The 15,658-nt window shown below is 41.9% G+C and overlaps 1 protein-coding gene and 1 non-coding gene across 2 annotated transcripts; one reads left to right on the forward strand and one right to left on the reverse strand.

Moving 5' to 3' along the window:
• Nucleotides 1-6,436: 6,436 nt before the first annotated feature.
• Nucleotides 6,437-6,543, reverse strand: LOC141653940 (small nucleolar RNA R71). The gene has a single exon (XR_012547530.1). It is a non-coding gene; the product is annotated as a small nucleolar RNA R71 (small nucleolar RNA).
• A 922-nt stretch (nt 6,544-7,465) lies between these two features.
• Nucleotides 7,466-8,245, forward strand: LOC141651631 (uncharacterized). The gene has a single exon (XM_074459333.1). It carries the CDS (start codon nt 7,466-7,468, stop codon nt 8,243-8,245), a length of 780 nt encoding a protein of 259 aa, XP_074315434.1.
• Nucleotides 8,246-15,658: the final 7,413 nt, after the last annotated feature.

Consider the following 15,658-nt stretch of genomic DNA (forward strand, 5'->3'; position numbering starts at 1 on the left):
ACAAGTACCATGGGCACATTCTTCTTGAGGCATTGTACGGTGATATACATGGCAAGGTTATAATTGGCTCCGAAGGGAGGGATATCTTCGTCAGAAAAGACGACTTGGTTGTTCAAGTCAGGTGCGTCCCTTGTCATATGTGCCACTATTTCTTCAGTGGAAGAGGTGGAGGGCATGGTTAGTTTTCCCAAGGCCTGTAGCAAAGCCTGTCGATGCTCAAAGGACGTTGCGATCAGTTGCCAGATTGAGATCTCGACTTTTGCCTTCTGAAGCTGTTTGAGGATTGAATTCTCAGGAGCCCTCGGTTGAGTGTCTACTTCTGGGACGACTTAGTCATTCATCGTTGGAACGACCATTGGGTTGTTCGGGTTCTGATAGGGGCGTCCGAACCGGGTAAGGTGGCCGATCGCTTTCGCCCGTTTCTCTTTCTCTGGGACAAGGTAGACATCTTCAATGTCGTCTCTCCAGATGCCGTTGATTTCAGGATCTCGAAGCCACCTTGGAACGGTATTTCTTGGTGGGTAGTTTTTGTGAGGGATATTTTTGTGAGGGTAATTTTTGTGGGGGTATTTTTTGTGGGGTTGATTATTGTGAGGATGATTATTGTGAGGTTGATGCCAGAATGGTCGCGGGAGCAATCCGTCCTGGTGTGGGTAGTTTTGGGCACTTGGGGAACTTTCCCTCAGGCGTGGCGGCGGAGGATTGAAGATAAGTCGACGGTAAGCATCGTCAAGTCGGGTGATCCTTTTGCAGAGACTGGCTATGGCTTCCTCGACCTGTTGGAACATGGTGAGCATAGTGGCAGCACTGAACACAAATACCCCGTCCAAGGAATCTTTCTCCAAGGCATTCACCTCGTCTTCAACGGGCAGGATGAGGTGTGAGCAGTCTAGAGTTGGCTCATCGTTCGAGATAGCGTGGATTCCGAGAGGATTTGTTTTGTTGTTTGGCTTAGTCGGTGGGGGTAAAGGCAAATCTCCTTTCTCAATCATGTCTTGGATGATGTGTTTGAGTTTGAAGCAGGTTTCAGTATCATGCCCCTTCCCTTGATAGTACTGACAGTAGGCATTGGGGTTCCAGAACCGGGACTTCTTGGCATCGGTCGGATCCGGGGTGGGTCCGATTTGTTGTAACTTTCCCTGGTCCACGAGCCTCTTCAGAGCACTTGTGTAAGTTGAACCTATATTAGTGAACACTCTCTGGGGGCGCTCAGCTCTCTTAGCCGATGGTTCAACGAGTTTAACCTCATCGATATTGTTCGTTTGGCCGTAAGGGCGAGATCCGGTCGAGGTGGATCCTTGGTAGCCTCTGCCAGTAGTCTTGGCCAAGACACCCTTCCGGAGGTCATCTTCAATGCGTGTCCCCAGAATTTGCAGATCCTGGAAGGTCTTGATATTTTGATACCTTAGTAAGTTGGCATACACTGGGCGGAGATTGTTGACGAACTTTTCCACCAAAGTTGATTCACTCGGTTTACTGACCAATTGAGTACTCACCCTCCTCCAACGGGTTAAGAACTCGGTGAACCCTTCCTCATCGTTCTGGGTTAGAACCTCAAGAGTACGGTTATTGGCTTGGATTTCAACATTGTCGGCGTATTGTTTGGCGGATTCAACTGCGACCTCATCCGAAGTGGTAAGGTTTTTCGGATCAAGGGAGTAATACCACTAGCGAGGGATCGGTTCCAAAGAGGACGGAAAGATCCGGGTGAAAAGTTCCTGTTTGACCCCTTTAATGGCCATGTAGTCTTTGAAGGCACGGATATGATTGAGCGGGTCCTCCACTCCTTTGAACTTAGGCACATCAGTTAGGGTAAAGTTGTCAGGTAATTGATCCCCAACAGGTTCGAACCTTCGGTTGTTCTCAAGATGGATTTTGTTAACCCAGGCTAGGAGCTATTCTTCCAAGAGCTTTAGCCTCTTCTCAGTTTCAGTCAGAGGTGGAGCGTTATGTTCTCCAGTTTCTTTGTTTTCCAGGGCGTCGATATGGGTCTCGACGCGATCCAGGGTGACCTTAAGAGCGGTGAGCAGGTTGGCTAGCTGATCGGTCGTGACATATATGTTGTTATCATTGTTGTTGTTGTTGACATACGAAGTTGAAGACGGGGCCATGGCTCTGAGGCAGAAAAACGGCTCACATTACAACTCAATCCAACACGGTTCAAAGACTGAACGCAGACAACACAAAGGACGAGACAAAGTTCAGACTCAACAAGACGAGGGTGACCGTGTATGGTTCCTCGGTGCTGACTCGATTTATGACGTGACGGTGTTGACCGAACTTTTGACACGAGTCCAACATAACGACGCGACGCCATTAGACGGGTCTCGCGGTGAGACGACCCATAAGTAAAGACCCATAAGTACGTTTGCTTCGACTCGATAGACACGAGTCGGAATTGGAGTGGTGGACTGAAGTTTTCGAAAATAGAAATTTTCAAAAGATTCATTTGTCACTTTGCGGACGGCTTTCGAAGATAGAAATCTCTGCAAGTCGGTCAGTCGAAAGGGTTGTCTCAAGTTTATTTGCAAAAGACGGCTTTGAGTTTGAATTGGCTCGGAAAACAGTGTATTGCCTCCCAAGACGGTTTGAAATTCAAAATTGTATGTTTTTAAAATCGAGTTTGAAAAGTTTGAAGAGGTCTCGGGGACGGTGCATGGTCCTCGGGATCTCGAAAGTGTCTCAAGAAAAGGGTGTGTGCTTTTCTCGGGTTTTGAAAGAGCCATTGTCGGAGCGAAAAGGGGTAAAATCCGTGTCTAGACGCGGCGATTATAACGGTGTAAAATGGTGATTTGAAATGGTTGTAAAAAACCAAGTTTGAAAATCGTCATTACGACGGCCTAGAAAGGCATGTTGAAATGGTTATAAAAACCGGATTTGAAAATCGTCATTACGACGGCCTAGAAAGGCGTGTTGAAATGGTTATAAAAACCGGGTTTGAAAATTGTCATTACGACGGCCTAGAAAGGCGTGTTGAAATGGTTATAAAAACCGGGTTTGAAAATCGTCATTACGACGGCCTAGAAAGGCGTGTTGAAATGGTTATAAAAACCGGGTTTGAAAATCGTCATTACGACGGCCTAGAAAGGCGTGTTGAAATGGTTATAAAAACCGGGTTTGAAAATCGTCATTACGACGGCCTAGAAAGGAATGTTGAAATGGTTATAAAAACCGGGTTGGAAAATCGTCATTACGACGGCCTAGAAAGGCGTGTTGAAATGGTTATAAAAATCGGGTTTGAAAATCGTCATTACGACGGCCTAGAAAGGCGTGTAACGGTCGGCGAAAGACCGAGATTTTGAAACGGCCATTATAACGGCGCAAAAGGGTGTTTTTTGAAAGTTTTGAAAATGACACAGAAGCACTTATGATCAAGTAGCACATAAGCACTCACAGTTCATTATATTATGCATTATGCTGACACGGGTTTTGGCTTAAGAGGGTGGGTTACACACCAAGCAATCAAACCCCGATTTGCGAGAGGGATACTAATCCAAACAAAATGTGTAAGGAGGGTGTCGTAGCCTCATGCTCGAAAGTGATGAAAGCTCTTTGCTGAAACGGAAATGTGTAACCTCAATGACATTCTTGACTCAATCGGGATTCGAAACACGGGGATGAGAAAACTCACGCCGACGAGACGAGCCAATTGGTCGAAAAGGGTTAGGTTGTGGGCCTGATATAGGATCCTTTTACACCATTTTTCCCCTCTATTTTCAAGCTTTCCGACTCCATTTGAGTCGGTTTTGTACGTCCTTTCTCGCATTTCGTGTCCCGATTCCCGTTACTATGACATTGTGGTTTCCTTGCAGAAATTGTGGCGGGAACGGGAGAAATGAAGCGAAGAAGACGGGTTGACTAAACTATTCATGGAAGAGGAAGGAAATGATGCTGAGAAGTATTCCAAGCCGGTAGGCCGACAGCCGGTCAGCCGGCTGGGAACACCAAATGTATACAATTCAAGTCAAAACCAAGCAAAGAGGATTCCCAGCCGGTGGCCCGGCAGCCGGCCGGCCGGCTGGGAGAACAAATGAGCTGAAAATATTAAGGAAGTTACAGGAACTTCCCAGCCGGTCATAAGGCCGGCAGCCGGTCAGCCGGCTGGGAGTTCCCCTAAAGCCCAAAAGTAAAGATTGAAGTCAACGTGCCCCCAGCCGGTCAGTGACCGGCAGCCGGTTGGCCGACAGCCGGTTGCCCGGCCAAGGACACCTGATGACTTCCAAAAGATAATTCAACTTCCAGGAACCTCCTAGCCGGTCATAGGCCCGGCAGCTGGTTGACCGGCCGGGAGTGCAAACTCGTGTTTCAAGCCCATTTACAAATCCTACCCTAATCTTGGTGCAAACTATATATACCTCCTCCCTTAACCATTTGTACACACACTCCGAGATCTGAATTAATTTCCTTTTCCAAGTTTGAACCTTGTTAATTACCTTGTTAATCTTTCCTTAATTAAGACCAAGTTCTTCAATTATTTAGTAGTAGAAATTGGGTTGTAAGAAGATTGAAGGTTTCTCCTTTCTTATTGTTCAATCCAAATTCCTTTCTTGCTATTGAGTTGGTATTATTTCTCTTCCTAATTTCATTAGTTTACATTTGCTTTTCCATCAAGTTTTGTTTGATTGTTTATGTTAAATTTCAATCCTTGTTGTTTGATTGTTGTTATTTTCACTCTTGTTCATCTTTCCTTTGTTCATCCTTGTTATTTACACCTAAAGATTGAGCCTTTGATTTGCTTGTGTTAATGATTTAATCTTTGAGTTGCTCCTTGTTAAAGGTTGTGTCTTTTAGTCTAATCATCCTCATTATTAGTTTAAATTATCTTTCTTCATATTTGTTGTTGGATTGTTGCATGTTTAGAAGTAGAATTCATCCTCCCATTATGTTTATGCTTAAAGACTTCATCTTTATTGTTTCTTTTGTCTTAATAAACATGACTAGTGAGTAGTTTCTTACTAAGGTGTGATTAGGCATTACCATGAGTGATTAATATAATTGAATCCATTTAAATTGGTTGTTAAGGGGAGACTAATGGGGTTTTCCAAGGGAATTTACTTGATTATGTTTTGATTGGGAGCTTGGATAGTTGGGTACTCTTGTCCACCAATGGAAATTGGTTAGGTATTTAGTTGACAACCCTTTTACATTCGTTGCCAATCTAGGTTGAACCCGGGAGGGGGAACCTCGAAAGGGTGCCTTTGGGGAACCGGGTTGACTTTCACCTTTGGAAAAAGGGTTAGAAAATCCGGGAATTTATCGCGTACTTAGTGCCTCCTAGCATAGAGTCGGGGATCTTGGGGATGGCGCGCGTTCTCGGGTCCTAGAACCTTGTATAGGATGAGTTCGAGTCACGAACCCGGGAGGGAGGTGAGTCGGTAGGCCTAGTGTCCTATTGTGAGCCCGGGAGGGAGTCGATAGGCGAGTTAGAGACATTTTCCCCTAGCTAATTACCCCTTGACGACTATTTGACGGAATTAATATGTTAATCATGATTGTTTGCCGCTTACAAACGCCCTAGGATTTTTACCAATCAAGTAAAACCATACCAATTTGCTTGCTTCTTTATTTTAGAATTTAATTAGTAATTTTATATCTTGCTCTTTAGTCTAGCCTTTAGTTAATCAATTCATCCTTATTTTCTCCGACTTAGCTAAGCTCGTGGATTAAGACGATTAGTAGTCCACCAACTCCTTGTGGGATCGACCCTCTAAAGTGTGCATCGACATATCGTGCACTTGCGAGGTATAACTTGATACCATCAAGTTTTTGGCGCCGTTGCCGGGGAGTACGGCTAGATATTAATCGTTTTTATTCTAGTTTAGACTAAGTCCTTTGTTACTAATCCTTTCTTTCAAGTGCTTAGGTCTTTTGCATGAGTAGGCGACGAAGAAGAGGTCAACCAACATATCCACTTGATCTTGAAATTGAAGCCACGGCAAGAAGACTTAATTCTCTAAGAAGAAGGGGTTTTTTAGATACACCACCGGTAGAAGAAGGTAATCAACAAGAAACAATTGAAGCGTTTGAGAATCCTTTTGGAGTATTAGTAGAAGAATCTAATATCATGGGTGATCCGGTTCCGATAAGAGAGACTATGGCTCCTAAGCACATAGTAAACCCAAGCATCCAAAGGCCAAGAATTCAAGCTAATAATTTTGAGATAAAAAATGCCTTGCTCAACCTCGTTCAAGACAACCAATTTAGAGGAGGACCCTTGGAGAACCCAAATGATCATCTAAATGACTTCCTTGAAAATTGTGATATGTACAAGTCGAATGGGGTCTTCGATGATGCGGTACGCCTTAGGTTGTTCCCCCGTTCACTTAGAGGTTCGGCCAAGGATTGGCTAAAGAATTGTGACCCAGATTCCTTCAAGACATGGGATGAGTTGGCTTCGGCATTTTTGAACAAGTATTTCCCACCCTCAAGAACGGCAAAATTCAAGAGTGAACTACAAAGCTTTACTCCAGAAGAGGATGAGACCTTATATGAGGCATGGGAACAGTATAAGAAACTCCAACGGTTATGCCCCCACCATGGCATCTCCGAGGCCGAGCTAGTGAACAATTTTTACAAAGGGTTGACCCAAGACCTTCGGCTTTCATTAGATGCGGGGTCGGGAAAAGGTGCCTTAGACATTTTGGGGCATAAAGCGGCAAAGGAGCTAATTGAAGAGATGGCCTCACGAACTATGGAATGGGGAAGTGAGAGGCAATTGAGAAAGGGCAAGAATAAGGATTCTAACACGGTTTTGAATGTGGAGGTTAAGGCAATGCTAGATTAACTCACCCAACAAGTTGCTTTGCTAAATTCAAAACCCCCAAGTTCCGATATGAGGCAAGTCTTGTCTTGTGAGTTGTGTGGGGAACAAGGGAACACTCCCATTGGGTGTCCCTTGATTTCACCCCTCCAAGAGGAATGCTATGAGCAAGCAAATGGAGTTTGGGAATCCACGAGTGCAAGGCAAGGGTTCAACAATAACAACAACCAATTTGGCAATGTAAAAAGAGCTCATCCTTTCTTGTCTTATGCTTCACAAAACATTCAAAACCCAACCACTTCCTCACCACAACAACAGAGGTTCAATCAAAACTCTCAATTCCAAAGGCAAATTCCACCCGGTTTCCAAGGAAAACAATTTGTCACTCAAAACCAACAACCATTTGGGGGTTTCAAGGGACAAAATTTCAATCAACAACAAAACCAAAATTTCCAACCTCAAAACCAAAACTTTCAAACCCCTCAAAGACCTTCTTGGGAACAAGCCTTTGAACAATTGGTGATTGCAAACCAAAAAGCCGACTCAAAGCTTGATAACCACATTACCTCACAAAGTCGGGTTAATAATGAAATACGAGCATCCCAAAAAGCTACGGAAACTCACGTAGCCCAAATTTCTCAACAATTGAGTCAATTGGCTCAAAATCCGGGGAAGTTTCCGGGTAATACGGTTAACCCAAGGGAGATGAATGCGGTATTTTTGAGGAGTGGAAGGCAATTGGTGGAGGTTGAGAAATCTCCTAAGTGGAAGAGGAAAAGGGTGTCTAGTGAAGTATTGAAAGAGCACCCGGTTGAAGTTGTGGAAGAAGGTAAAATTAGGGTGGAGAAGTCAAAGGAGGTGGAGATGGTTGATCCTCCAAAGCAAGATGAACCAATTACAACTAAAGCCAAAGAATGTACTCCACCACCAAGGGAGTATGTAGCACCGGTACCCTTTCCACAAAGGCTTGCAAGGCCTAGGCTTGAAAAGAAATATGAGAAATTTGTTGAGATCTTGAAGGGAACGAATGTCACGATTCCTTTCCTTGATATGATTACCGAAATTCCATCATATGGTAAGTTTCTTAAGGATCTTGTCACTTTGAAAAAGAAGAATGGAGAGGTGCAAACCATCAACCTCTCTAAGGAGTGTAGTGCTATTCTTACTCACACCAACAAGCTTCCAAATAATCTAGAAGATCCGGGTAGCTTCTCAATTCCGTGTTCTATCCAAGGAGTGGCTATTAAAAGAGCATTGTGTGACTTGGGGGCTAGTGTGAGCCTCATACCACTTTCAATCTTCAAGAGGCTTGATTTGGGAGATTTGAAGCCAACTAGAGTTTCACTTCAACTAGCCGATCGGTCGGTTAAATTTCCCATTGGCGTGATTGAAGATGTACCCTTGGTTGTTGGGAAGCTAATCATACCATGTGATTTCTTTGTCATGGATATGCCCGAGGACTACTGTAATACCCCCATACTCTAAGTGCCTTACCAGGACCACCCAGGTATAAGGATGTTACCATCTCGGTTACCCGAGGTAATGATAATCAAATAAACAATTATGAAACAACGTTAAAATAGAAATACTTAGTGAAAGGTTACAATCTCAAAACCAAAACCAAAAGTACAAATACATATTCTCAAACTGACTGTTTACTGATCTAACTGAAATATTATTGAAAACTACTAAGCTACCGCGGAAGACTTCTATCATCAGATCGTGCCACATCCCAGCTATCCCGGTACTCAACTCATACCTGCTCAATATCTGCTTACCATCCCCGAATGGATCACCGCAGGTTTTAAAACAATAATCGGGGTCAGTACTATTTACATAAATTATATAACCAACAGAACAGTAAACAATACAGCTCATACAATCATACACAATCATCCACTCCACTCCATCTCCGTCACCGACTGTCCACTCGACCAGCCCTGCCAGTGGGGGACCGTAGCCGTAACCACCAAATCCCCGCTCATCATACCGAGCGATAACCCTGTCCCATTAATGTGCACATCCCCTTCCGTGGCGGGTTCCACGAAGGGCGAAACTAGGGCGTGAAGCCACTTCCTCAAGTGACTCCACTCAGCCGAGAACGCATCTCAAGAACCATAGACAGACAATCACAATCACAATATCAACAACCGTCTGAATCTATCAACAATGTATAAGCACAACCGTCTGAATCAATCAACCACACTTACTACAGCACAATCACCACACATTATGTAAGTAATACTGAGTAGGGAGACCCTACCTGGAAAGCACAACAATCAGACGATCTCACAGCTGATATCAAAAAGCATCCTCTACGAATGATCCTCCTAATATACAAACACATAATCACTACCAAGCATACAAACAACAAAAACCCCCAATCCCCCAAATTAGGGTTTAACCAACTTTAAAGAAACATCATAAAAATGGTATATAGGTCTTACCCTTGACGCAAGGATCACAACGGTATAAAGGAAAGTGAAATCCGACCTTCCAAGCTCCGGGATTTGCCAACAATGCGATTAAAGCTAATAACGTAGTTTGCTTTCTCTTCTCACAGTGATTAGGTTTTGAAAAGTGATTTAGGAACAATGACGGAAGTATTATATACTCTAATCGCATTATTAACAAAATCCGAGAAAACAACCCCCGTAAACCGGCTACTCGATCGAGTAGCTAAGGTACTCGATCGAGTGCCCCCTTACTCGATCGAGTATCCACGGTACTCGATCGAGTACCCAACAGGTCAGAAACTATTTTATTCCGCAACACGCCCTTACTCGACAGAGTAAGGCCTACTCGATAGAGTACCCCAAGACTCATAAATACGTAGTATTACAGTCTTCCCTCCTTAAAAAGAACTTTGTCCTCGAAGTTCAATCCAAAACAAAACAAAGACACACACTAAGCATTCCCGACTCAACAACCAAAACAAAACTCAACATAAAAACATGTTACTAACCCAAACTCAACCCGACTCAACGACAACAACCATGCCCACACAACATAAAAAAGGGTATAAAACTCATAAAAACTCTTTGCGATCATCTCCTACCCCCCTAAAAGAAACAAGGTTACGTCCCCGTAACCATACATACCTGATCAAAAAGGAAAGGATAACGCTCTCTCATAGCATCCTCTGCCTCCCATGTAGCTTCCTCAGTCTCGTGGTTAAACCAAAGGATCTTAAGCAAGACTGTCTCACCACTCCTAGTCTTCCTAACCTTCCGATCAAGAATCTTCTTAGGTACCTCAAGATATGATAAAGACTCATCTAGCTCTAAGCTCTCTGCCTCTAACACATGTGACGGGTCACTCACATACTTCCGCAGCTGCGATACATGAAACATATTATGCACTCTCTCTAACGCAGCAGGTAAAGCCAGACGATAAGCAACTTCCCCAACTCGCTCTAAGATCTCATAAGGACCGATGAACTTCTGACTCAGCTTGCCTTTCTTCCCAAATCTCATAACCCCACGCATAGGAGACACTTTCAGAAGAACCTTATCCCCAATCTTAAACTCTATATCCCGGTGATAGATCTGCATAACTCTTTTGCCTATCCTGAGCTGCTCTCATCCGTTCCCTGATCATCTTAATCTGTTCAACCATCTCATGTACCATCTCTAGTCCTAGAACTACTGTCTCAGCACTGTCGTCCCAACAAATCGGACTCCTGCATCTCCTCCCCATATAAAGCCTCAAACGGTGCCATGCCAATACTAGTGTGATAGCTGTTGTTGTAAGAAAACTCTATCAAATCCAACCTCTGTTCCCAGCTACCACCAAAGTCCCTCATACAAGCTCATAACATATCCTCAAGAGTTTTGATTGTTCTCTCAGTCTGACCGTCTGTCGCAGGATGAAAAGCTGTACTCATCTTCAAAGTTGTTTCCAAAGATTCCTGCAACTCTTTCCAAAACCTTGAGATAAATCTCGCATCTCTGTCAGACACTATGTCCTTAGGGACTCCATGTAACTTAAGCACATTCTTCCTGTAGGCCATAGCTAATTGTGCTTTAGTCCATGTATCTTTCATTGGCACAAAATGAGCTGACTTGGCCAGTCGATCCACTATTACCCATATCATGTTGTTACCCTGTTGACTCTTTGGCAAACCCACGATAAAATCCATAGAAATGGATTCCCACTTTACTTCTAAAGACTGAATCTTACCTTGTGGTCGCCGCTGTTCCCCTTTAACTCTCTGGCATATCAAACAACGGGCCACAAACTCAGCTGTTTCTTTCTTCATCCCAGGCCACCAAAACGTGTTCTTCAAATCCTTGTATAGCTTGTCACCACCTGGATGTACTGAATACGGTGTACAATGTGCCTCTGTCATGATTGTCTTTTTCAGCTCCTCATCATTAGGGACACACCACCTACCATCGAACCTCAAACTACCATCTGTATGAATGGAGAATCAAGACACTGTCCCTTTCTCTACTCCAGCTCTCCACTCAACCATCTTAGGATCCAAAGCCTGTTTACCACGAATATCCTCATAAAGATCGGGCTGTACTGTCAAATCTCCCACATCATCTCCTCTCTACATCATATGTATACCAAACTTCCCCACCTCATCTCTCAACCTCATCAAAGATAGAGCTGTATATAAAGAATGTACACTCTTCCTACTCAAGGCATCTGCAACAACATTGGCTTTCCCTTCATGGTAGATAATATCCATGTAGTTGGGGCTGGTGTCCTTTACAGTTAGTGCAAGGACTTATAAATCTCTAAAAGGATCAAAGGGTAGACTTTTGTATTATAATCAGTTGGTCCACGTTTATCAATAACGATTGGCTTGCTAGATAAGTTTGACGTTATTGTCATACAGATGGCGGTGATCAACTGGTCCCTAAAAGTCACACCTATAGGATACGTTTGAGAGATGTGACGGTATGAAAATACAGTCATGTTGATGCCAGAAAATTGACTAAGCAGTTAGTCCGAGTTATTTGACTAGTAATTAGTCAAAATGCGATGTCGAGATATTTTATTTAACACGGATTAAATAATATTGGCTAAGGCGAATTAAGCAGTTAATTCGTAAATTAAATATAAACGGTTATATTTAATTAATGTATATTGAATTAATTATACAATATTGTCTTTGTCGGACATGTATTAATATTTCAACTAATCCGAGTTATTAGTTGATGTTTTAATAACCGATAACCGATGACGATTTATAATAAAACCGCGTCATATACATTCAGCATTTTACGAACCTGACCACGAGTTAAAATTAAGAGGAAGTGGAAGCCCACTTTCCCATGTAGGCTCACGGTTGGCCGAGTGAGAGAACAAAAGGGAGAGCTTCTCCTCCTTTCTAACTGAATCACTCATTTGCTAAAAAAATTAGGGTTTTGAGAACATTGCCTCTCAAAATTCAGATCTCACATCGGAAAAACTCACATAACAACTCTCTCAATATTGCAAGTCAATTAGAGAGTAATTCTAGCACAAGGGCATAGTCTCAGACGGTCCTGGGTGCAACGATTAGGAGGAAATCTCTGTTGATTTCTGTTCTTTACGCCGCACTACAAAGGACCCGAGGTTGATTCTTAATCTTTATCGTTTCATTGTTGTTTTTCGTTTATGACAATAACTTGCATATTAAATTTACGTTATAGTCCTATAATTTAAGGGTATTATACGGATATTACCCCACAAGTGGTATCAGAGCGAGGCCACGTAATTTTTTCTATGTGATTTTCATCAAACGAAATGGATCGATTAATTTTTGTTGCATAAAATCCACACGGCTGAATTTTTTTTTGATGCACGGTTGTTTTTTTTCCTTGAAAACCGTGTATTGTTTTTGCACGGCTGTTTTATTGATTTCTGTGCCATGTCCTTTTGTTTTTGTTTTTTTTTTTTTTTGTTTTCGATTTGATCTTTGCATATTATTTTTTAATCGATATTCATTGTAATATGTTAAAGATCTATCAATTGCAAATTCATCTATACGGATTAGGTGATATCGCAATTGGTTTTTATCAAATCGATAATTTTTTTTTGCATAAAAAAAAAATGTGTTAAACCGTGTGGCTGTTTAGGTCTCGGCAATTTTTGTCACGGCCTGTTTTTATGCTTTGGGAACCGTGTCCAGTTTACACGGTTGCATTGTTGCTGATTTGTTTTTGTTTCGCTCTTTGCATATTGTAATTTTAATCGATAATTATTGCAATATGTTAAAGTTGTATCAATTGTAGTTTCAATTCTATACGGATTAGATTAAATTGCAATTGGTTTTAACAAATCGACCTTGTTTTTGTTTGGTCAGGCTCTCGGTTTTCATATGTACCGTTGGTTTTTTTGTTTTTCTTTGTTTTTTGAGCTCTCGGCATTTCAGCTCCTAAATAAAAAAAAAAAAAATTTTGTGGTACTGTTCACGGCAGACGTGAAGAAAAAAAAAAACTTTTGATTTTTTTATTTTTTTTGGCCTTAACATGTGCATAATACGGATTTATGCATTCGCTTGATAGTGAAACGGTTCACCCACGTACAATTTAGTTACTTTAAAACGATATAAAGTAACGGATTATCACGGATTAAAATTAAGTTGATTAAAGCGGTTTTGTCACATAATTTTAATCATTAAAGGTGGTTTGGATTAATTTTAACATAATTACGGAATTATGTCACGAATAAATTTAAATTTTAGTTGATGCATTTTTTTATCGTTATTGTTGAATGCCTTTTATTACGTATTTATTCATTTTTACAAACGGTTGTAACTTAGTGTGGCCTTAGTAGAACGTGTTACCGTAATGATGGAACACGGTCTTGGTTGTATTTTGAGATCTCGTATCTCCATTTTTATTTTTTTATTACAGTTTTTATTTAGAATGTAAATAGGTTTATATTTTGTAAATTTTAATTGTAATTTTGAGAAGACTAAAGATGGAGATCGGATGCTCACTCCCGCTGCATGGACAAAGATGGAACATCAAGACAAGCTTCTCGGGTCCAACGGTGGATTCCAAAGTTGTATTATGTTCTTTTTACTAGGATATGCCACACTAGGAATTTTATTTACGTATTGCATTCTTTTATTTTTTTTCGTAACGATAATATGCATCATTTTCCGCCTAAAAACCAAACCACCTAATAATTGCATGAAAACTGACTCATATAGAGGTCACGCGTTAGTTTTCCATGACATTCATATGTCACACGATTTAAGCCATCATCTAAATTAATTCATTCACGCAGTTGCTAGTTATTCGTTCACTTAAAATGAATTTAAACTAAGTTGATGGGATCTTCCTCGTATAAACCAAAATTGAGAATAGTCTTTATAGGTCAAACTCCAATGAGTCCCTTCTTCGTCGGTAGGCATAATATGACCCCTTCTACGTCGGGTAAGTTGGAACTGATTGACTTATTTTATCTCAACACTATGGTCACTCGTACGATCCTGTGATTATGGTGGACTATAGATAGGATTTACGGAAATCTATCGACCAAGAGTTCTTACGGAAGAACTAGCTAAACAGTTGGCTTATCAATTTACGGAAATTGAGTCTTGGGATCACTTGTATTATTCTTGAGGGAGATCAATTATGCAAGTGCAATGAGTCTACACGTTAAAATGAATTTTAAATAGACTTAAATCACCTCAATGAGTTGCTTATTTCGTTTTTGTTTTTCTTTCTTTTTCAGTGTAGAACACGATCATTTAAACTGCTATAACGAAATGGCTGGTCCTACTAACGACCCAATGCCAAGTGCCACATTGGACCGTGAGTCCTAGCTTCGGATCTTCATGAATCAGATGAATCAGTCTACTCGACTGAAGAATGATGGATCAAAATTCGCGGACTGGGAGGCGGCATTACGGAATGCTGCCGCTGCTGACGGAAAGCTCAAATATCTAATTGAGCCCATCCCGCCAAACCCAGGTCCCACGGCTAGAGCTAACGAGATCGCCAAGTTTAACGATTTCTGTATGGAAGCGGGTGCGATTAAAAACGTACTCATTTTTGCAATGGAAGCCAATTTGCAGAAACGCTTCATAGCCCAAGGTGCAAACAAGATTTTCACCACGCTCACTAAGGAATTCTCAAAAGCACCGAGAATCGTGACCTATGAGCATACCACTCGCTTCTTTGATGCGAGACTCCAGAAGGGCCAACCAGTTAGCCCACACATTCTCAGCATGATTGAGAATGTCGAGAAGCTGGAGACGCTTGATTGTAAAATCAGCGAGAACATTGTGATTGACCGCATGCTTCATTCACTCCACGATGGTTTTGCGCTCTTTAGAGCGAATTACTATATGAATGATTTGAAGAAAAGTCCCCATGAACTGCACTCCCTTCTCGTACAGACCGAGAAGGACATGTAGTTCAGTGGGAGTATGAAACAGGATGTTCTCGTTGTGTCAAACAAGGGCAAGGGTAAGGGCAAAGCTAAAGCAGACCTAGCAGTAGGTAAGGCGAAGTTTAAGAAGTCGGGTTCAGGTAAGAGTGGGCCTGGTGAGTCGAGCAACTCATCAGGCGCGACAAAGAGCAAGAATGAAAACATGGAATGCCATCATTGCCACAAGACTGGGCATTGGAGGTGATGTGGACGATGTCGTCACTCATCCAATCAAACACATTTATAATACTCAACAAACAACTAGTTAGCGGTAAGTCGAGGTCGATCCATGGGACGGTGTGCTTTGGGTTCTAAGTCTATCTATCTCAATTTATGCTAGTGTCACAATTTGGTTGGGTTTGTAGTTGTGTCTAGACTAATGCAAACAATAAAGTAAAGCAAACAATAAAAGGAAAGATGTAAACAAATGATTAAAAGTGCTAGGATATCATGGGGTCATGGGGGATTCATGGTGTTGATCATACAAACATGTTTACAAGGTTGCAAGCAATTAAT

Source organism: Silene latifolia, chromosome 4 (genome assembly GCF_048544455.1).
Source record: "Silene latifolia isolate original U9 population chromosome 4, ASM4854445v1, whole genome shotgun sequence".
Taxonomy (NCBI): Eukaryota; Viridiplantae; Streptophyta; class Magnoliopsida; order Caryophyllales; family Caryophyllaceae; genus Silene; species Silene latifolia.

What these genes read in the sequence shown, in the direction of transcription:
- LOC141651631 (XM_074459333.1), top strand. Translation starts at nt 7,466, where the DNA reads ATGAATGCGGTATTTTTGAGGAGTGGAAGGCAATTGGTGGAGGTTGAG.